Source organism: Sorex araneus, chromosome X, assembly GCF_027595985.1.
Source record: "Sorex araneus isolate mSorAra2 chromosome X, mSorAra2.pri, whole genome shotgun sequence".
Lineage (NCBI taxonomy): Eukaryota > Metazoa > Chordata > Mammalia > Eulipotyphla > Soricidae > Sorex > Sorex araneus.
This window is the reverse complement of record NC_073313.1, coordinates 156,163,735-156,181,360: the sequence shown is the minus strand read 5'-3', so window position 1 is coordinate 156,181,360 and position 17,626 is coordinate 156,163,735. Positions and strand designations below refer to the sequence as shown.

Here is a 17,626-nt window from a genome sequence, read left to right as displayed (position 1 = left end):
ACTGTCAACCATGATGCTGAGCAACAATGGACACTCTACAGCAAGTGCTACTTTGGGTCCAGGGCCGGGTTAATATCTTCAGAGTAACAAATGAGATTTTCGAGTGTTTAAGGATCATTGGCTTGATTTGTAGGACCTCATCTTTTCCCAGTTCTTTACCACATTTAATTTAAAACAAAACAGGGGGAGATGTAGGGAGCCATTTTACCTTACTGATCTTAATCTGTCACTATTTGTTTATCACTAGCTAACCCCATGCCACACCTAGCAAAGGTTGCTACTCCTAATCTTACTGACTTTATCCTATCAGCATTTGTTTATCACTAGCTAATGCCCATGCCACACCCTGCATTTCTATTGGGGGTCCCGGCATGCATACTATACAACCTCCTCCTAGCAGGGAGGTATAAATACTGTAACTTGTGAGGGCCCCGCCCTGTCCAGCAGGTAGGACCCTTTGTGGGGCTGAGGAGGGGATGCAGCCGAATGAACAGACGCAGAGACAGAAGGAGGAGGAGAAAAGGAGAGAGAGCACTTTATTCACTGGCAGCTACAGCATTTTATACTTGCCTACTGGGAGGCAGGTAGTGGTATGCGTGCCCGGACCCCGTACAAACAGTAGTCAATCACAGATCGTGACATGTTCATCTATCATGTCAGGCACAGGTGCCAGCTAGTGGAATGGTAAGGTCAGTAAGGTCAGTAACGGCGACCTTGTTAGAGAAGTTTTAATTAGGCCCCTGTTTGAGAAGTGCCAGGCTCTTTAGGGGCTGGAGCGATAGCACAGCGGGTAGGGCGTTTGCCTTGCACGAGGCCGACCCGGGTTCGAATCCCAGCATCCCATATGGTCCCCTGAGGACCGCCAGGGGTGATTCCTGAGTGCATGAGCCAGGAGTGACCCCTGTGCATCGCCGGGTGTGACCCAAAAAGCAAAAAAAAAAAAAAAAAAAAAGAGAAGTGCCAGGCTCTGTCTTACTTGAAGATAAGAGCCAGGATTGAAATATGGCTTCTTACAGTAACTGCCATAGAATAAACGCCTTTTCCCCTCCTCTGGGCTCTGCGTCTGTTCATTCGGCTGCATCCCTTTCTCGGCCCCACGAAGGGTTCTTCCTGCTGAACAGAACAGACCTCCACATCGACTTCCACAGTATATTTTGAAGAAATAACTCAAACACTCCCAAAATTCATATGTAATAATAAAAGTTCTCCCACCCCTCAAGTAACCTAAATAATCTTTGGGGAAAAGAAGAAGGGAGGCATAACCTTCCCCAACTTCAAACTGTACTGCAACATGGTAGTAATTGAAACAGCATAGTATTAGAATAAAGACAGACCCTCAGATATAATAGAATAAAATATCCTGACACAGACCCTCAGGTATATGATCAGTTCATCTTCAATAAAGGAGCAAAAAAATATGAAGTGAAGCAAAAAAGCCTCTTCAACAAGTAGTGCTGGAAAAACTGGTAAATTACGTGGAAAAAAAATTAAACTCAGACTTCCTTCTAAAGCCATGGGCAAAGTCAAATCAAAATGGATTAAGGACCTCAATATCATACCTGAATCCATACAGGTACACAGAAGAAAATATAGGCAGAACTCTCCATGCATTGAAGCTAATGGCATCTCCAAAGATTGTAGGGAGCCATTTTACCTTACTGATCTTATCCTGTCACTATTTGTTTAATCACTAGCTAATCCCATGCCACACCTAGCAAAGGTTGCCACTCCTAATCTTACTGATTTTATCCTATCAGCATTTGTTTATTACTAGCTAAATCCCGTGCCACACCCTGCATTTCTGTTGGGGGTCCTGGCACCACCTCCTCCCAGCAGGGAGGTATAAATACTGTAACTGCCATAGAATAAATGCCTTTTCTCCCTCCTCCGGGCTCTGTGTCTGTTCTTTCGGCTGTGCCCTACGAAGGGTTCTTCCTGCTGAACAGAACGATACCTCCACATCAACTTCCACAAAAGATGAAAGACCAGTGACCAAGCAAGTGGAAGCAAAGATAAACAAATGAAATCACATTAAACTAAGAAGCTTCTACACCTCAAATGAAATGATGACCAGGATACAAAGACAGCCCACAGAATGGGGCAAATTATTTACTCAACACCTATTTGATAAGGGGTTGATATCAAAGTTATATAAGGCACAGGCAGAATTTTACAAGGAAAAAAAAAATCCAACCACATCAAAAAATGGGGAGAAGAGATGAAAAGAAACTTTCTCAAAGAAGAAATACAAATGGCCAAGGACACGTGAAAAAAATCTTTCCATCACCAATCATCAGGTAGATGTAAACCAAAATAACAATGAGATATCATCTCATACCTCAGAGACTGGCACACATCAAAAAGAACAAGAACAGCCATTGCTGGCACAGATTCGGGAGAAAGGGACTCCCCATTCACTGTTGCTAGGAATGCCAACTGCTCCAACCTTTTTGGAAAACAATAAATGACTTTCTTAAAACAAAACAAAACATATAAATTGAACTTCCATATGACCCAGCAATACTGTTCCTGAGAATATACCCTAGAGGTCCAAAAATGCAGTGCAGAAAAACCATCTGCATTCCTATGTTCACAGCAGCACTAGACACAACATCCAGAATCTGGAAACAACCTGAGTGCCCATGAACGTATGACTGCATAAAGAGACTCTAGTACACCCATACAGTGGAACACTATGCAGCCATGAGGAAAAATAAAGTCATGAAATTTCTTATACATGGATGGACAGAGAGAGTACCATGTTGACGGAAATGAGTTAGAGGGAGGGGGACAGACACAGAATGATCGCAGTATACACACAAATTTATTTTGTAAAAAAGTTTAACTGTATAGGGGCTGGAGCGATAGCACAGTGGGTAGGGCATTTGCCTTGCACGCAGCCGACCCAGGTTCAATTCCCAGTATCCCATATGGTCCCCTGAGCCCCGCCAGGGGTGGTTCCTGAGTGGAGAACCAGGAGTGACCCTTGTGCACAGCCAGGTGTGACCCAAAGAAAGCAAAAAAAAAAAAAAAAAAAAGTTTAACTGTATAATACCCAACTTAAATGTGATTCTTTAGAAGGATTTTTGGTAATTTTTCTTCTTCTTCTTCTTCTTCTTTTTTTTTTCATTTTTGGGCCACAGCCATCAATGCTCAGGGGCTGCTCCTGGCTCTGCACTCCAGGCTCTGCACTCGCAGTGCTTAGAGGACTCGCAGTGCATGTGGGATGCTGGGGATCAAACCTGGGTGGACTATGTGCAAGGAAAGCACTGTCCCCACTACATTATTGCTCCGGCCCCACCTCTCCTCTTTACATCTTTTTACAACCTGAACATTTTTTAAAAGCTTATGTTTTTTAAGCAAGGCGGAATTATTTTTTTAATTTACCAAAAGCTTCAGTGGCCAGATATCTAACAAAATATTTTATTTTCACTAGAAACAGGAAAGTTGCAACTGCTTCTAGAAAATTCCCTAGCTTGGCTAGTACTGAAATAACTGAAATTTTTTCGCTTTGTTGCTTTGGTTTTTGAGCTCTGTACGGTGGTGCCCAGGCTCACTCTCGGCTCAGCACTCAGGCTGAGCGCCAGGCACTGAGCCCCGGTCAGCTGTACACGCAAGCACTGCCCACTGTACTACCTCTCTGGTCCTAAAATAATTTTATTTTAAACCAATTATCTAAAACAAATACTACCCCAACATAGTATTAGTATAAAGTCTCTATTTAAACTATTTTCTAGAGCAAACAAACAACTGCCTACTATAGCACTCTTCTTTTCTCACTGTGATGCTCCACTCTCATGACAGAGGCCAGGAAAGACAGGCACTTGAAAAATAAACGGCTACACCACTTAACTGGAATCAGACATGGACACTGGCTTTCCCAACTGTGCTACTTACTTTGAAAAGACAGAGCTGCTCTTCTTCATCAGGTAACAGAAGGGTAAAAAAAACCTCATTTAAACATTTTTAGATTTTGAGTACCCCATAATACAAGCTTTGAAAGGCTTTTTTCCTTCTTAGTACAGTTCCTTTACCTGGTCTTAATAGTACAGAACCTTAAAGTTCTAGATATAGAACCCTGTTTTCTATTCTATTTCTATTTTCTAGCTCTAGAAAGGTATTATCAGCACATTCCAATAACAGGTATGTACTCAAAAATTAAATAACATTTCAGAGGAAAGAAGGAAAACGATACAAAAAGATAGAGAAAAAAGATTAAAAAAAAGTAGCAGAAAGAACTAGAAATCTTAATCCATCCAGCTATTATTCCAAATATAAGTCATTTCTCTTAAAAGATGTTTGAAATTAGATAATTAATTTAATTTACTCAGCAGTTGTTGAATATTCAATCTATTACAGTAGATGCAGTATAATTAAAGAGACTAAACAAACAGCTCTATCTAGAAGGACTTTACACTCTAGTAGGAAAACTTTAACCAGGCAAACAACTGAAGACTTCTGCAGTGTGAGAAAACATCTTTAAAACTTTCCAGGTAAGTACAAAGTTCTTTTAAAATTAAAAAAAAAATTTAAAGGTCCATTATAACTTTCAGCTTATGATATGCTACACTGCCAGATTTAAATAAAATTTAAAGTTTTAATAAAATATATGACATTTTCAGTTCCTGGCTGAAAGATAAGAGATTTTAAAGATTGAATTTTCAAAGAGAATTAGGTCCTAGAAGTTTACTTACCTTTAAAACATTCCCTTCACAAAAGTAGTGACTACCTTAATAGAGTGGTTATTCTCTTAGGTAACTCACTGACATATCTGATTAGTTTGCTTTTTAAGAACTAAAAAAGAACTGCATGTTTATTATTTGAATAATTAAGCCAAAAATGGGAAGAAATACTCCTTCAAAATGAAATAGTGAGGAGGGGGAAAAAAAGAAAATTGGTAGTTCGGTAAACCATTTCAAAGCAAGTCTAAACCACTCGTATGATCCACAGAACTACTGAAAGTAGTTCATCTTTCCTATTGCGGAAACCAAGTGCAATAAGCAGTCTGGAAAAAAAGCAAAAGGGTATTTTCTCCCTACCTACAACCTTTCATAGTCCAACAGTTGAATGAAGACAAACAAAATCATGCTGGAATATGTGTTCCCAAATTCTAACAATAAACAACTTTTTACCAGGCGGTTGAAGCATCTCACTAACAATATAAGCATAAGAAATAATGTTGCAAATAAAAGTTTAATCCAAACAATAGAATTTATAGATGAATAAATTATTTTGAACATAAAAATAAAAACCTAAGTCAGTCTTATATAGGATGGGAACATAAAAATAGATGAATACTGAAATGACTTCTCCCTAAAAATTCTTTGTTCATTTGAACATACATTTAATATGCTGGGAATACTTTTCTCGGAGTGAGACAGGGACTGGGGTGACAGTTCAGTGGGTAGGGTGCTGGCCTTGCACATGGCCGACTCAGGTTCAATCACAGGCATTTCATATGGCCCCTTGAGCACCATGGAGTGATTCCTGAATGCAGAGCAAGGAGTAAGCCCTGAGCATTGCTGTACGTGGCCCCAAAGCAAACAAATGAAAAAGAGTGAAACAAAACTCTTTCAGCTACATGTGATTTTCACCAGGTCTACCCACCGAGAACACCGAGAAACACTGGAAATGTCTAAGCAGAAAGACCAAGGAAGCCAAATTCCTGACGTCATGGAACTGCCCCCTCAGCCTGGGACTGTCTCACTCCAGTAATCTTGATGTTGAGAAAACGAAAACTCCTATTTTGTTTGAGCCTTATTTGGGAGTCTCTGTTATGCACAGTAAGTACAATTCCTAACTCCTCGGCCCATTAGAATTTATTTCCTACAGAGCAGCCAGAGATGATTTTAAAGCAGAAGTGAAATCTTACTAGGTGTCCATCATGCTTTAACTAAATGTTGCTGTTAATTTGGTCAATGAGGCCCTCAATCTGGCCCTTCTTTTCCTCCCAACTTACCTCCCACCAATCTGCATAGCATCTTTCACCTGCTATGCATACACTCAGCTTCTTTTCTGCCTGTCCTCCCGATAAAAAATAGACCTGAAGCAACAACCATCCTCTACACAATTCCCAGCACCTGGCACGCAGCATGACCACAGTAAATACTGGGTGAACAAATAAATACACATCATGATCTCATTTATACAGAGAGAGAAAGAGAGAGAGAGAGAGAGAGAGAGAGAGAGAGAGAGAGAGAGAGAGAGAGAGGAATCAAAATCAAACCCGGGTCGGCTGCGTGCATATTTCTTTATGATTTTTTATTTGTATAATATATGGCAGGAAGAATATTTAGATGTACATGGAATAGAAATCTATTAAGATGCATTCACATATCCATATAAATCCATTATATTCAAATATAATCTGATCCATCATGAAACTCAGAACCCAGAGCAACGACAATAACCGTAATACTCCTGCATAGAGGGGAGGACCAGAATGATTAAATAAACACCTTTGGAAAGGATTCAATTAAGGGAATAAAATTTCTTATTAAACTTTTAATAGCCCTCATAAAAGGTTTTACTGTCACTTAAAACAGTAAGAACACCATATAAAAAGTCTGTCAGTAGTATGTTATACATCAAATTAGCTACAATGAATTGTGAAGAATTAATTTCCACTTACTGTCCTTTGCTTGGTAGAAATTTTTAAAGTTCCCCCCTCCCCTATATATCTTTCCAGAGAGGTACACTTACACTATTTCATTTCAGAAAATATGCATTCGTAGGAAATCTGCATTCTCTGTTGGGGAGACCCCAACAGGCCGTGCTCAGGCCCACGTCGTGCCCGGACAGGACCTCAAAGCATGTGCTCGGTGGTGTAGCTGTCTCTCCAGGCTGTCTCAGAGATGCCTTTATCTATCACATCCCTCATCTAAGTATCTAATGTCTTTTAATAATTTTATAACTCAGGGGGCGGGGTAGGAACCTGGGGACACTGGTGGAGGGAAGTTGACGCTGTTGGTGGAACTGGCATAGGAACACTGTATCGCTGAAGCTCTCCTGTGAATAACTATGAACCATAGTGTCTTAATAAAAACAAAATAAACTGAAAATAGTCTTCTTGATCAACTGATGACAAAAATAGTTTAACAACGTTCTGAATCATATCTTATATGATTCATTAAAGCATGCAGTCCAATTGTTTTTAGTTAATGTACCAAGCTATGAAACATCACAAATCAGTTTAGAAACCACCACGGCAGTCTCCTGTGCCCATCTGGAGCCCCTTCCTCGCCCTGTCCTTCAATCAGCCACCAATCTATCTTGGTATGTTTATCTATTCTGGACATTTTCCATAAGCAGAATCATGCAATGTATGTTATCTTATTACATACTGGTTTGTTACACTCAACATTTTTTAAAAGTTCATGCATTAGTGGTTCATTTCTTTTTATTTCTGAGCAATATTCAATCACAAAACATGGATATGCTCTACTAGTGCCTCCTGACTTTATGACTTGAATTTCCATTTTGCAGGTTGTACAATGGATACTGGATGATTTGGGAACTGTAGAGGGGAAAGTTAACTATTATTTAACCCAAATGACATTGGTGAATATTTTTTTAGAACAAAGTTATTTATACAGAATGGGGTGTCCTGGGCTGGCAAACAACATATGTCATCAATGCCTCTTATTTTTGTTCGTTTGGTTTTGGGGTCACACCCAGCGATGCTCAGGGCTCTTGGCTGTGCATTCAGGAATTACTCCTGGCAGTGCTTGGGGGACCATATGGGATTCTGGGGATTGAACCCAGGTTGGCCTCGTGCAAGGCAAACACCCTATCCACTGTGCTATTGCTCCGGCCGCTCATCGGTGCCTCTTACAACCATTTTCTAGCTTTTTCTCCAATGAGAAATATAAAGTGACAGGTTTCTTTCTCTCTCAGGCATAAAAAACTCCTACTCTTACACCATCTTCTTTTCTTCTTTCCTCCTTTTTCTACTTTCCAACTCCTTGCAACTTTCAAACTAACACTTAAATGCCAATAATACCTTTCTTGGCGTCCAATTTTTGGAATCAGTGTGTACTTTGGCTCTACGAGTTACATTTTTATCTGTGAAAGGGGAGTTTCAAAAAGGATCCTGGGGCTGGAGAGATAGTTCCCTGCTTATGCTCTGCGTGCAGAAGACCCCAGAACAATTCCAAGCACTGGATGGTCTCCTGCCTACCACCAAAAGCAGCCCCCAAGCACCCAGCAGGAAGAAGCCTGAACACTGCTGGGTGTGGCCCCAAAACAACGACAACAAAACCCTAAATATAAATTTAAAAAAGAATTCTCAGTTAAGGATGAATTTCATTATAACTAGAGAATATGACCTTATGGTTTTAAGATAATGAACGGAAAGAGGAGCTCTGCATTGTAAAATGTAAAATTTTAAAACCTGAGTCAATCAAAATTGCTACCAAACATTCTTTAAAGTTATTCTTTCAAGTTATCTAAAGACAAATGTCGTCATGTGTGGACTCTACCTTTCTCAGGCTTTCGTATTCTTCACGGAGTTCCCCAGGCTTGCTTAATTTGATTGGTGCTCTGAATATAAACTCTGGAAGAAAGGAGAACAAAACACTTTTAGCAGGATTTTCTAGGAAGGAACCCAGACATTATTCTATGCTCTCCCCACAATGGACACTGCACAGAAATTCTGGACATCTTGATTTGAATATTTTTCCCCTCAGTTTTCATCTACTTATTAACCTGTATAAGTCAGACACAGTTGTAAGCACCGGGGAGAGGCAGTGACATTTAAGTCCTTGCTCTTACACAACTGGAGAAAAACAGACAATGAATAAGTGCATGTGCACAGTACAATGAGTAAGGTAATGCCATGTAGGAAAATAAGCACAGGAGGCAAAAAAGAATTATTTTATGTAGATTCTAAAAGCACCTCCCTATACCCTGCCATAGTGGCAGTTTGGGGTGGGGGGAGACGGGACTGGGGAGGGTGGGAGGGACGCTGGGTTTACTGGTGGTGGAGAATGGGCACTGGTGAAGGGATGGGTTCTCAAACTTTGTATGGGGGAAACATGAGCACAATAATGTATAAATCTGTAACTGTACCCTCACGGTGATTCACTAATTAAAAAAAAATAGAATTCTTAAAAAAATAAAAATAAAATAAAATAAAAGCACCTCCCTGTTAAAGGAACAGGTTAAGAGACTATTAGGAAAGAACTATATTTAAAATTCTGGGTTCAATATCACCAAGTAATATTTCAAATAAATTGAAGTTTTATTCATAGATACATTTTTTTTCCAATACAAGGTGTTTTCCTGTATATATTTAGCATATAACCTTATTTTCATCCTAAAAGCAGTTTTGATCAGTCAGACTCTTCAACATATCAAAGTTCTCCAAATACTTATCACAACTTTATCTTTCTGAAACACTGTATCTCTCCAACCTTGAGTATTCAGTCACTACACACATAACCCACATATTTTTTAAACTGTTAGGCTATTTTTTTCAGCTTAATTCTGCTTTGTGCCCTTCTCTATATGTAATTTTAAATCTGAGACATTGTGGTCCACTGAGGCACACAACACATGTTGATTACAAAAGCAGGTGATAAAAATTCATTAAGAACAGGAAAAAGGGCCAGAAAAATAGCTTAGGGGTCAGGAGTGTATACCCAGGATATGTAGGGACTCAAGTGTGATCCCCATTACAACACACTCACCCCCAGTACCACAGGGGGTATCCCTGAAGGCCCCCAAACCCCACCACAGGTTATTCTAGTGGTCTCCCATACCAACTGGGGTAGCCCTAGTAGCTCCCATATGTGGGGCCCTAACTGTGAAATGACTAGCCTCCTGGTGGGCTAAGTATGGCTGAGAAATACCCCCAAACTGTTGAGCACTGCTTAGGAAACCCTCCCCAAAAGACAGTAGTAAAAGGTAAATCCTAAATGTTTTATATATGCATATAAAACATACATATGTATATATACATACACATATATGTTATGTATATATATGTTATATATATTTATAAGGAAAGGCTAAAGTATAACCTTCTACTGACTTAAATGTACATACTTCTACACACCCTTTATGTATTTTAGAGATCCAAAGACAGCATTAATTCTAACGTATACTAATAATTGTACATCCATTTGAGGTGTGTATGTATTTGTTATGTAAAACAATGCCCCTCAAAAAGCTGACTTCAGTCCTCTTTGAGTTCTTTCAGCTATTTCAGACTCTTATTCAGTACACCTGAGAGTTTCAGACGGGCCTCCTTCAGAAACACTGATCTTATGACAGATGCAGAAAACAAGAACTTAAAACTCTACCAAGTAAATGACATCTGTCAGACCCTGCGCTTGGGAGGCAAACCTCAACTTTACCTGCTTAAAAGAAGCAGTAAGTCCTGACAACTATTATAATCCTATATCAAAAGCACCCTCTAAAAGAAATTTGGTCTTTTAAGAAAATTAAGTCCTTAAACAAAACAAAAAAATAGTTCATAATATCTATTTATGGAGAACTTATTATGTGTAAGACACTTCACATACATTTTATCATTGAATCTTCACGGGAACTTTTTAAGAATGATGCCCACTTTAAAATTATGAAAACAAGAATTTTATGACTTGCCCAAGTCACAGAACTAGTACAAGACAAAAGAAAGAGATAAGCATTAGTAGGAATAGAGGAAAATTAAAAGATTTAAAAGATTTGATATTTAAAATATTTGAAAAAAAGAAAATCATGAACTTGCACGAAGCTACAACAGCAAAAAATAGTAAGATTTAAAAAAATAGTAAGATTATGAAAATAAATTAAAACATTCTAAGTTATGGTAAGAAATTTTACCACACCACAACTAAAAATAGACAAAAGACAGACCAAATAATAAAAATAAAGAAAAAACTGAACAGTAAAATTATCAGCCATGTCTATTACATTCAAATATCCAATGAACAAACTATATATTCCTTAAAGCACACAAAGAACAAATAAAACTATACTAGGTCATAGGACCAGAACAACAGTACAGCAGGAGGGTACTTGCCTTGCACACAGACAAGCCAGGTTCAATCCCTGACATCCCCTATGGTCCCCCAAGCACCACCAGGAGAGTAATTCCTGAGTATGGAGCCAGGACTGTAAGCCCTAAGCCTAGCTGGGTGTGGCCCAAAAAACCAAAGCCAGAACCAAAACAAAACACACTAGGTCACAAGGAAGTGATACTTTTTTTCAAATAATTCATATTGTATAAATTGCTTTGGAATCCCTGTTGTCATTTTCAAAGACAAGTTTCCCAGACAGCAGGTTGATTATTCTGCATTACTTATGTTCTTTCTCAATAAATTTCCTTTCTGCTTGAATTTGTCAAAGTAGATTTTTGCTGATTCCAATTAACACCCCTGGTTCATTCTTTTTTTTTTTCCACATGGTACCATAAAATAACTACTATACCCATCCCTAGTAAAACTAATCAAAGGGAAAATAAGAGAGAAAACAAAGTAGAATTACGTATAAAATAGAGAGACCCAAAATACAGACTTCACACTTAAATATTTAGATTATTAAGATGAACATCTATAATAAAGGATCTTGCATATGTATCCCTTTATATGTTTGCAAGTATTTCCATAAACTACTGGAGTACAAAATAGGAGTCAGATACTAGGCACTTTGGGGGTGGGTGTGACTGAAGTAATGGAGTCTGATGTATGTGAGTATTGGTGAGATGAAGGCATTGTGGTTTGTTTTTTATTTATCTGCAGATATACTTTATAAAAAACATCAAAAGTACAGGCACATCCATGAACAGCGAAATTCCCTTTGAGGATTTTAAGGATCAGAGAAGGATATTCTTTTCAACCTCAAACTTCACATATCAGGTCAAACAGCATTCTATCTGGAATCTGACACAGCCTCGACTTATCTGAGAGTCAGAGGCCACTAGCAGGAGGCAGTTTTTACTTACCAAATTAGCGATCATACAGATTAGCATAATCTTAGATTATCATTTTTTCATTTTGGAAGTTCTCGCCACAGCAAGCAGACAAGAAAATGATAGCAAAGGGATCCAAACTGGAAAAGGAAAAAGTCAATCTACCACTATTTGCAGATAACATGATAATATACATTGGGAATTCTAAATTTAGACTCCATGAAAAATTCTTAGAAACAATAAACCAATACAGCATGGTAGCGGGTTACAAAAATCTGTTGCATGTCTGTATGGAAATAGTGAAGTAGAAGAAAATATAGAGCTATAAAAAAAATCTTACAATTTGCCATGATAAATTAAGGATAGAACTAGAGGGTACCCAGCTGAGTGAAGTCAGTCAGAAGGAAAGGGATAGATACAAATGAGCTCTCTCACATGTGGGACTTAAAGGTACACAGTAAGGGCCAAAGGCAGCAGGAGCAAGGAGTTGGTCTAGAGCACTGACCTGAGCTGGAGACAGAGGGGAGAAGGGGCAGAGGGTTGAAGGGAAGGAGCCTTTGGGATCTTAGTGGAAGGAAGCAGGGAATCTGGTCATCAGTGTAGTGTTGGAATGATGTATGTATGAGACCATCATTAACAATATTGTAAGTCACAATATCTCAATAAAGATTTAAGATTAATGATACTTAATGGTTTAAGAACAGGGAGCAATAGCACAGCAGGTAGGGCATTTGCCTTGCACGCGGCCGACCCGGGTTCAATTCCCAGCATCCCATATGGTCCTGGGTGCAGAGCCAGGAGTAACCCCTGTGCATCGCCAGGTGTGACCCAAAAAAGCCAAAAAAAAAAAAAAAGAACAGAGATATGGTGCCACCAACAGGTCAACCTGGATCTTCGGGGTGAGTGCATCAGCAGCCTGATGGTACCTTCAGGCTTCCTTGTAACCCAAAATTGCCATTGTGCCTTTGGCCAGACCCCAACAACTTGGGACCAAGTTTACCAAGAAATTAAATGGCCAGAAGTTAACTATGTGGGAGATGTGATCCCAGGGGCCGCACGTCTGTGCGGCCTCTCCGCAGCTGCACGAGCATGACTCCAGACGCCAGCTAAATATTTCGGCATGGGCAGCTCCTCACAGAATGTCTCCAGACTGAGAACTAAGTCGCGGCCTCATGCCCGCCCAGGCAGGGAAAGGTATTTCTCTCTCGCCTCTTCCTTGCCGGGGGTGAAGGGCGTGGTGACCGCCATATTATGACGACCACAGATGGGGTTTACAAGCTTGCAATGATCCAATATCTGGAAGAAATCTCCCTGGACTTAGTTGCTACAGTACAGAAATCCAAAACCGAGACCTTATGTCTCTTCACAGCAGGTCTGACTCTAGTGGGGTGCTCCTAACAATAATAGTGAGGTTTATGTTGAAATATTGAATGTAACCAAAGTTAATAGAAAGTAAAGTGAAATTTATCAGTTACAAGGCAGGGGGCGTGCAGGGGGGGGGTGGGATGGAAGGTGTACTGTGTTTTTTTTTGTTTTGTTTTTGGTGGTGGGATATGGGCACTGGTGAAGGAATGGTTGTTTCAGCATTGTATAACTGAGACTTAAGCCTGAAAGCATTGTAATTTTCCACATGGTGATTCAATAAAATAAAATTCTTAAAAAAAAAAAGAAGTTAACTATGTGGGAGCCACACCCACAAATCACCTCCAGTTCAGCTATACAAGCTCATTTATCCACCTTATTTCAGAGACCCAAAAATCAATCTCAAAAGAGATCAAAAGTCACAATTAATCTTGGACCCACACATGGCTGAACAGACAGGGGTAAATCAGAGAAGGGCGGGTTGAGAACTGAGCCCCAGGCAACCACTTGCTTCCACAATCCAAAATTGCTGCCATACCCCCAACCTGATTCTACCATTTCAGGATGGACCTAACTGAGATATAATCTGCTGAAAATTCTGATATGCGGGTTTTGTGACTGAAATCTCCAGGCTTTCTCGGGGTTGGGATGGGCTACCTCCCCACACCTCCCTATACTTCTGGAAATCTCGGCAGTCGCACGTACACCCCAAAGCTGCCCCCCAGTTAAAAAGCTATTCCAGCCTTACCATCCCAATAAAAAATACCTAATGCCCTCAACAAACACCATGACCTCTTAGCACCTGTGTTGCAAATCATGATGCACAAAAGGAAAAGAAGAGAGCAAAAAGAAAAGTGCCTCCCATAGACGCAAGTCACCAAACTAAAAGTACCATATAATTTCAAACAAAAAATAAACAGAATTCCCATTCTGGAAACTGGGTACAGGTTCACTGTTTTTGAGAACTGCATAATTAAGCAAAATATTCTTTTCTGCTGGGAGTCTGGGATTTTGGTACATGCTAGACAAAGGATGCCTATATGATTTTTTTTTTTGGGGGGAGGCAGGGGGAACCCTCTCAGCATCATATCTCTAACAAGACTGGCCACATTTCACATGTGCTGTCACAGGTGAGTGAGGAAGGTAGGTAAAAAGGATTCCTGGGGCAGCGGAGCTACTCTATGATATTCCAACGATGCACATGAACCATACACCGACCAAACCCACAGAATACACTAAGAGTGAGCCCTAAGTAACACTTTCAATACTGGTTTCAACACTAACATAGATATTTTCAAGTGTTTCAGTATCAGACAAACTATTATTTTCTTTACCTTACAGGGGAAAAAAACACTAGAACCTACTTTGAGGCGTCACTGAGATTCTGAATAGCTTGCATTTGTATCTGAATCCATTGGTTGAAGGTGTTTTCAGAATGCCTAGCCTCTGACTTAAGGCAAACAGGAAGAGAAACTCTGAAAATATGATGTCTTAAATATGACACATGCCTGTGGCCAGTGACCTAAGCCACGTATTGCACTCAGTCTAATGTGAACTGCAGGAGCAGTTGTACTTCCTTGAAGTCCTTCCTGAAAGTATCTTCTCTGGGATGGGGTGACAGGTCTAATACAGGCAACACATTACAAAGTAGCCACATTAATAATCACACCAAGCCTTCAGGAATGAAGTGTCATTGTCAAAACCACCACACTCAAGACAAAATTAGAAAAGAACCTCATTCAATTGTATTGGGAAGATGATATCCTAACAACTTTCAAATAAAATGGCAGTAGCTGGATGTTGTTGAGTTTTAACCCCTAAATGTTCAATGTTTGCTGATATAACAGAATGAGAAAGAGTTCTGTACTTGAGTCTCAAGGCTAAGGCCAAGATCAACCTAGATCCTATTTCTTTTTCTTTTAAGTATAACAGGTTTTATTTGAAAGTTTTGAGGGGGGGAATGAAGGGGAGGGAAAGACAGACAGACAGACAAAGAGAAAGACGAGAGAACATGCATTTCTCCAAAGTGGACAGGGAGCCCCAATGCACCTCCCAGCACTAGATATGAAAGTACACATCCCAAGAGGGGAGAGGCAGGGACACACATACTCCGGGGTGTACAGCAGCAACATTTAGGCACAGGCAACATGTGTGCTCGGGCAGCATATGCACTCAGCAGGGACATATGTGCTCAGGCAGCATATATGAACCAAAGTTCTAATCTGAATACTTCAGCTACTTCCCGAGCTGTTTGTCCCTGGGCAACTAAAAACAACTCTTTTCACACTCCATTATGTTAGTTTAGATGGTTTTATTGATTCAACACCATCCCATTGACAAAATAAACAAATGGGGTCACATCAAACTAAAAGGCATCTGCACTGTGAAAAAAACTATTACTAAAACAAAGAAAAGACATGTTACCGAATGGGAGAAAAAAGTCACGTACCACACGTTTAACAAATGAGTAATATTCAAGATACACAACGCATTCACAAAAATTAACAAGAGAAAGACATTAAAAATGTGTAAAAGGCCCACATCCCTGTATCTGTGGGAATCTCAGCAGATACTCCATACCGCAAAGCTGACACCCAGTTAAAACAATCAACTTCAGCTGCACCTTCCGGATAAAAATGCTGACCTTCCTGAAATCTCAAACTACAACACTGATAAACCAGTAGTAGTAGCAAAACAAATTGGAGAATGCAACCAATCTTGAAACATAAACACAGAAGGCTTAACCTGTAAACAACATTTTAGCAATCTCTTATACAAGGATTTAATCTCTCCATGATGAGATACAAAAATTTTTTGGTCCATGGCTGGAAGCCTGCCTCAAATCCTGGGGAAGAAGGCAGCTGGGAGAGAAGGGGCCAGTAGGACAATGAGTTAGAAATGATCACTCTGGGTAAGATCTGTGTGCTGAAAGTCAGTAAAGGAACAAACATGGTGACCTGTCAGTACCTGTATTGCAAACCATAACGCACAAAAGGAGAAAGAGAGAGAGAGAGAGAGAGAGAGAGAGAGAGAGAGAGAGAGAGAGAGAGAGAGAGAGAGAGAGAGAGAGAGAGAGAGAGAGAGAGAGAGAGAGAGAGAGAGAGAGAGAGAGAGAGAGAGAGAGAGAGAGAGAGAGAGAGAGAGAGAGAGAGAGAGACTGCCATAGAGGCAGGAAGGGTGAGGGTGGGGTGGCAGGATGGAAGTTGGAGATATTGGCCGTGGGGGTAGGGATGGCTCTTGAAACACTATGATTGAAACCCCTGAAACCCAAGCATGAACAGCTTTGTAACAGTGTATCTCATGGTGATTCAATAAAAAACATTATTATTTTTTTAATGTGGAGAAGGGCCTTTCAGCATAAATAGCCATCTTGCAGTAAATCACCAAAATGGCCAACACGAAGGGAGTGAGGGTGGCACACTATGTGTTCTTTAGACCATTTAGGAAACAAGGAGTTGTTCCTTTGGCCACGTACATGCGGACCTTCGTGGTGGAAGCAGACCTAAAGGGAACGGACACTGCTTGAAAGGAACGCCTCACAAACGTTACCATGGCAAAATCGGAAGTCTCCAATACTACCCAGTATGCTGTTAGCATTGTCGTTAACAAACTAGTCGAGGGCAATTCATGCCAGGAATTAATGTTCGTATTGAGCACTCCAAGAATCGAGACAGCTTCCTGAAACAGGTGAAGGAAAACCATCAGGAAAAGAAGGAAGCCAAAGAGAAAGGGACTTGGGTCCAACTGAAGCGCCAGCCTGCTCCACCCAGAGCAGCTCACTGTGAGAACCAAGGGGCTGTCCCCAAGAATTCATGGCACAAGAGGTGTTTGTTTGTTTTAAATATATATATATGTTTATTAATTGGGAGAAGAGCTTTAACCGATACTTCTCTGAAGAAGACATAGAGCTGGCCAACTTTATGTATTGGGGTGGAAGGGGCACACCCAGCACTCTTAGGACTTACTCCTGGCTCTGTGCTCAGGAATCACTCCTAGCAGGGCTTGGGGGACTATACGAGATGTTGGGGGTTGAACCTGGGTCTTATGCATGCAAAGCAAGTACCCTACCCAGTGTACTACCTCTCCAGCCTCAACAGCTGGCTGACTTGCACTTTTTTTGGCTTTTTGGGTCACACCTGGCGATGCACAGGGGTCACTCCTGGCTCTGCTCACGCAGGAATTACCCCAAGCCGTGCTCAGGGGACCATATGGGATGCTGGAATCAAACCCAGGTCGGCTGCGTGCAAAGCAAACGCCCTTGCTGTACTATCACTCCAGCCCTATGGCTGACTTACACTTTTTTTTTTCTTTTTGGGTCACACCCAGCGATGCTCAGGGGTTACTCCTGGC

The 17,626-nt window shown here is 40.4% G+C and overlaps 1 protein-coding gene across 1 annotated transcript in view; it reads right to left on the bottom strand.

Moving 5' to 3' along the window:
• The window catches only part of RNF169 (ring finger protein 169), an 84,776-nt gene that overhangs the window by 40,340 nt on the left and 26,810 nt on the right, over nucleotides 1-17,626 (bottom strand). Inside the window, exon 2 of the mRNA XM_055121975.1 lies at nucleotides 8,481-8,554. Within this exon, the coding sequence (XP_054977950.1) occupies nucleotides 8,481-8,554 (74 nt within the window). The remainder of the gene's footprint in view (nucleotides 1-8,480; nucleotides 8,555-17,626) is intronic.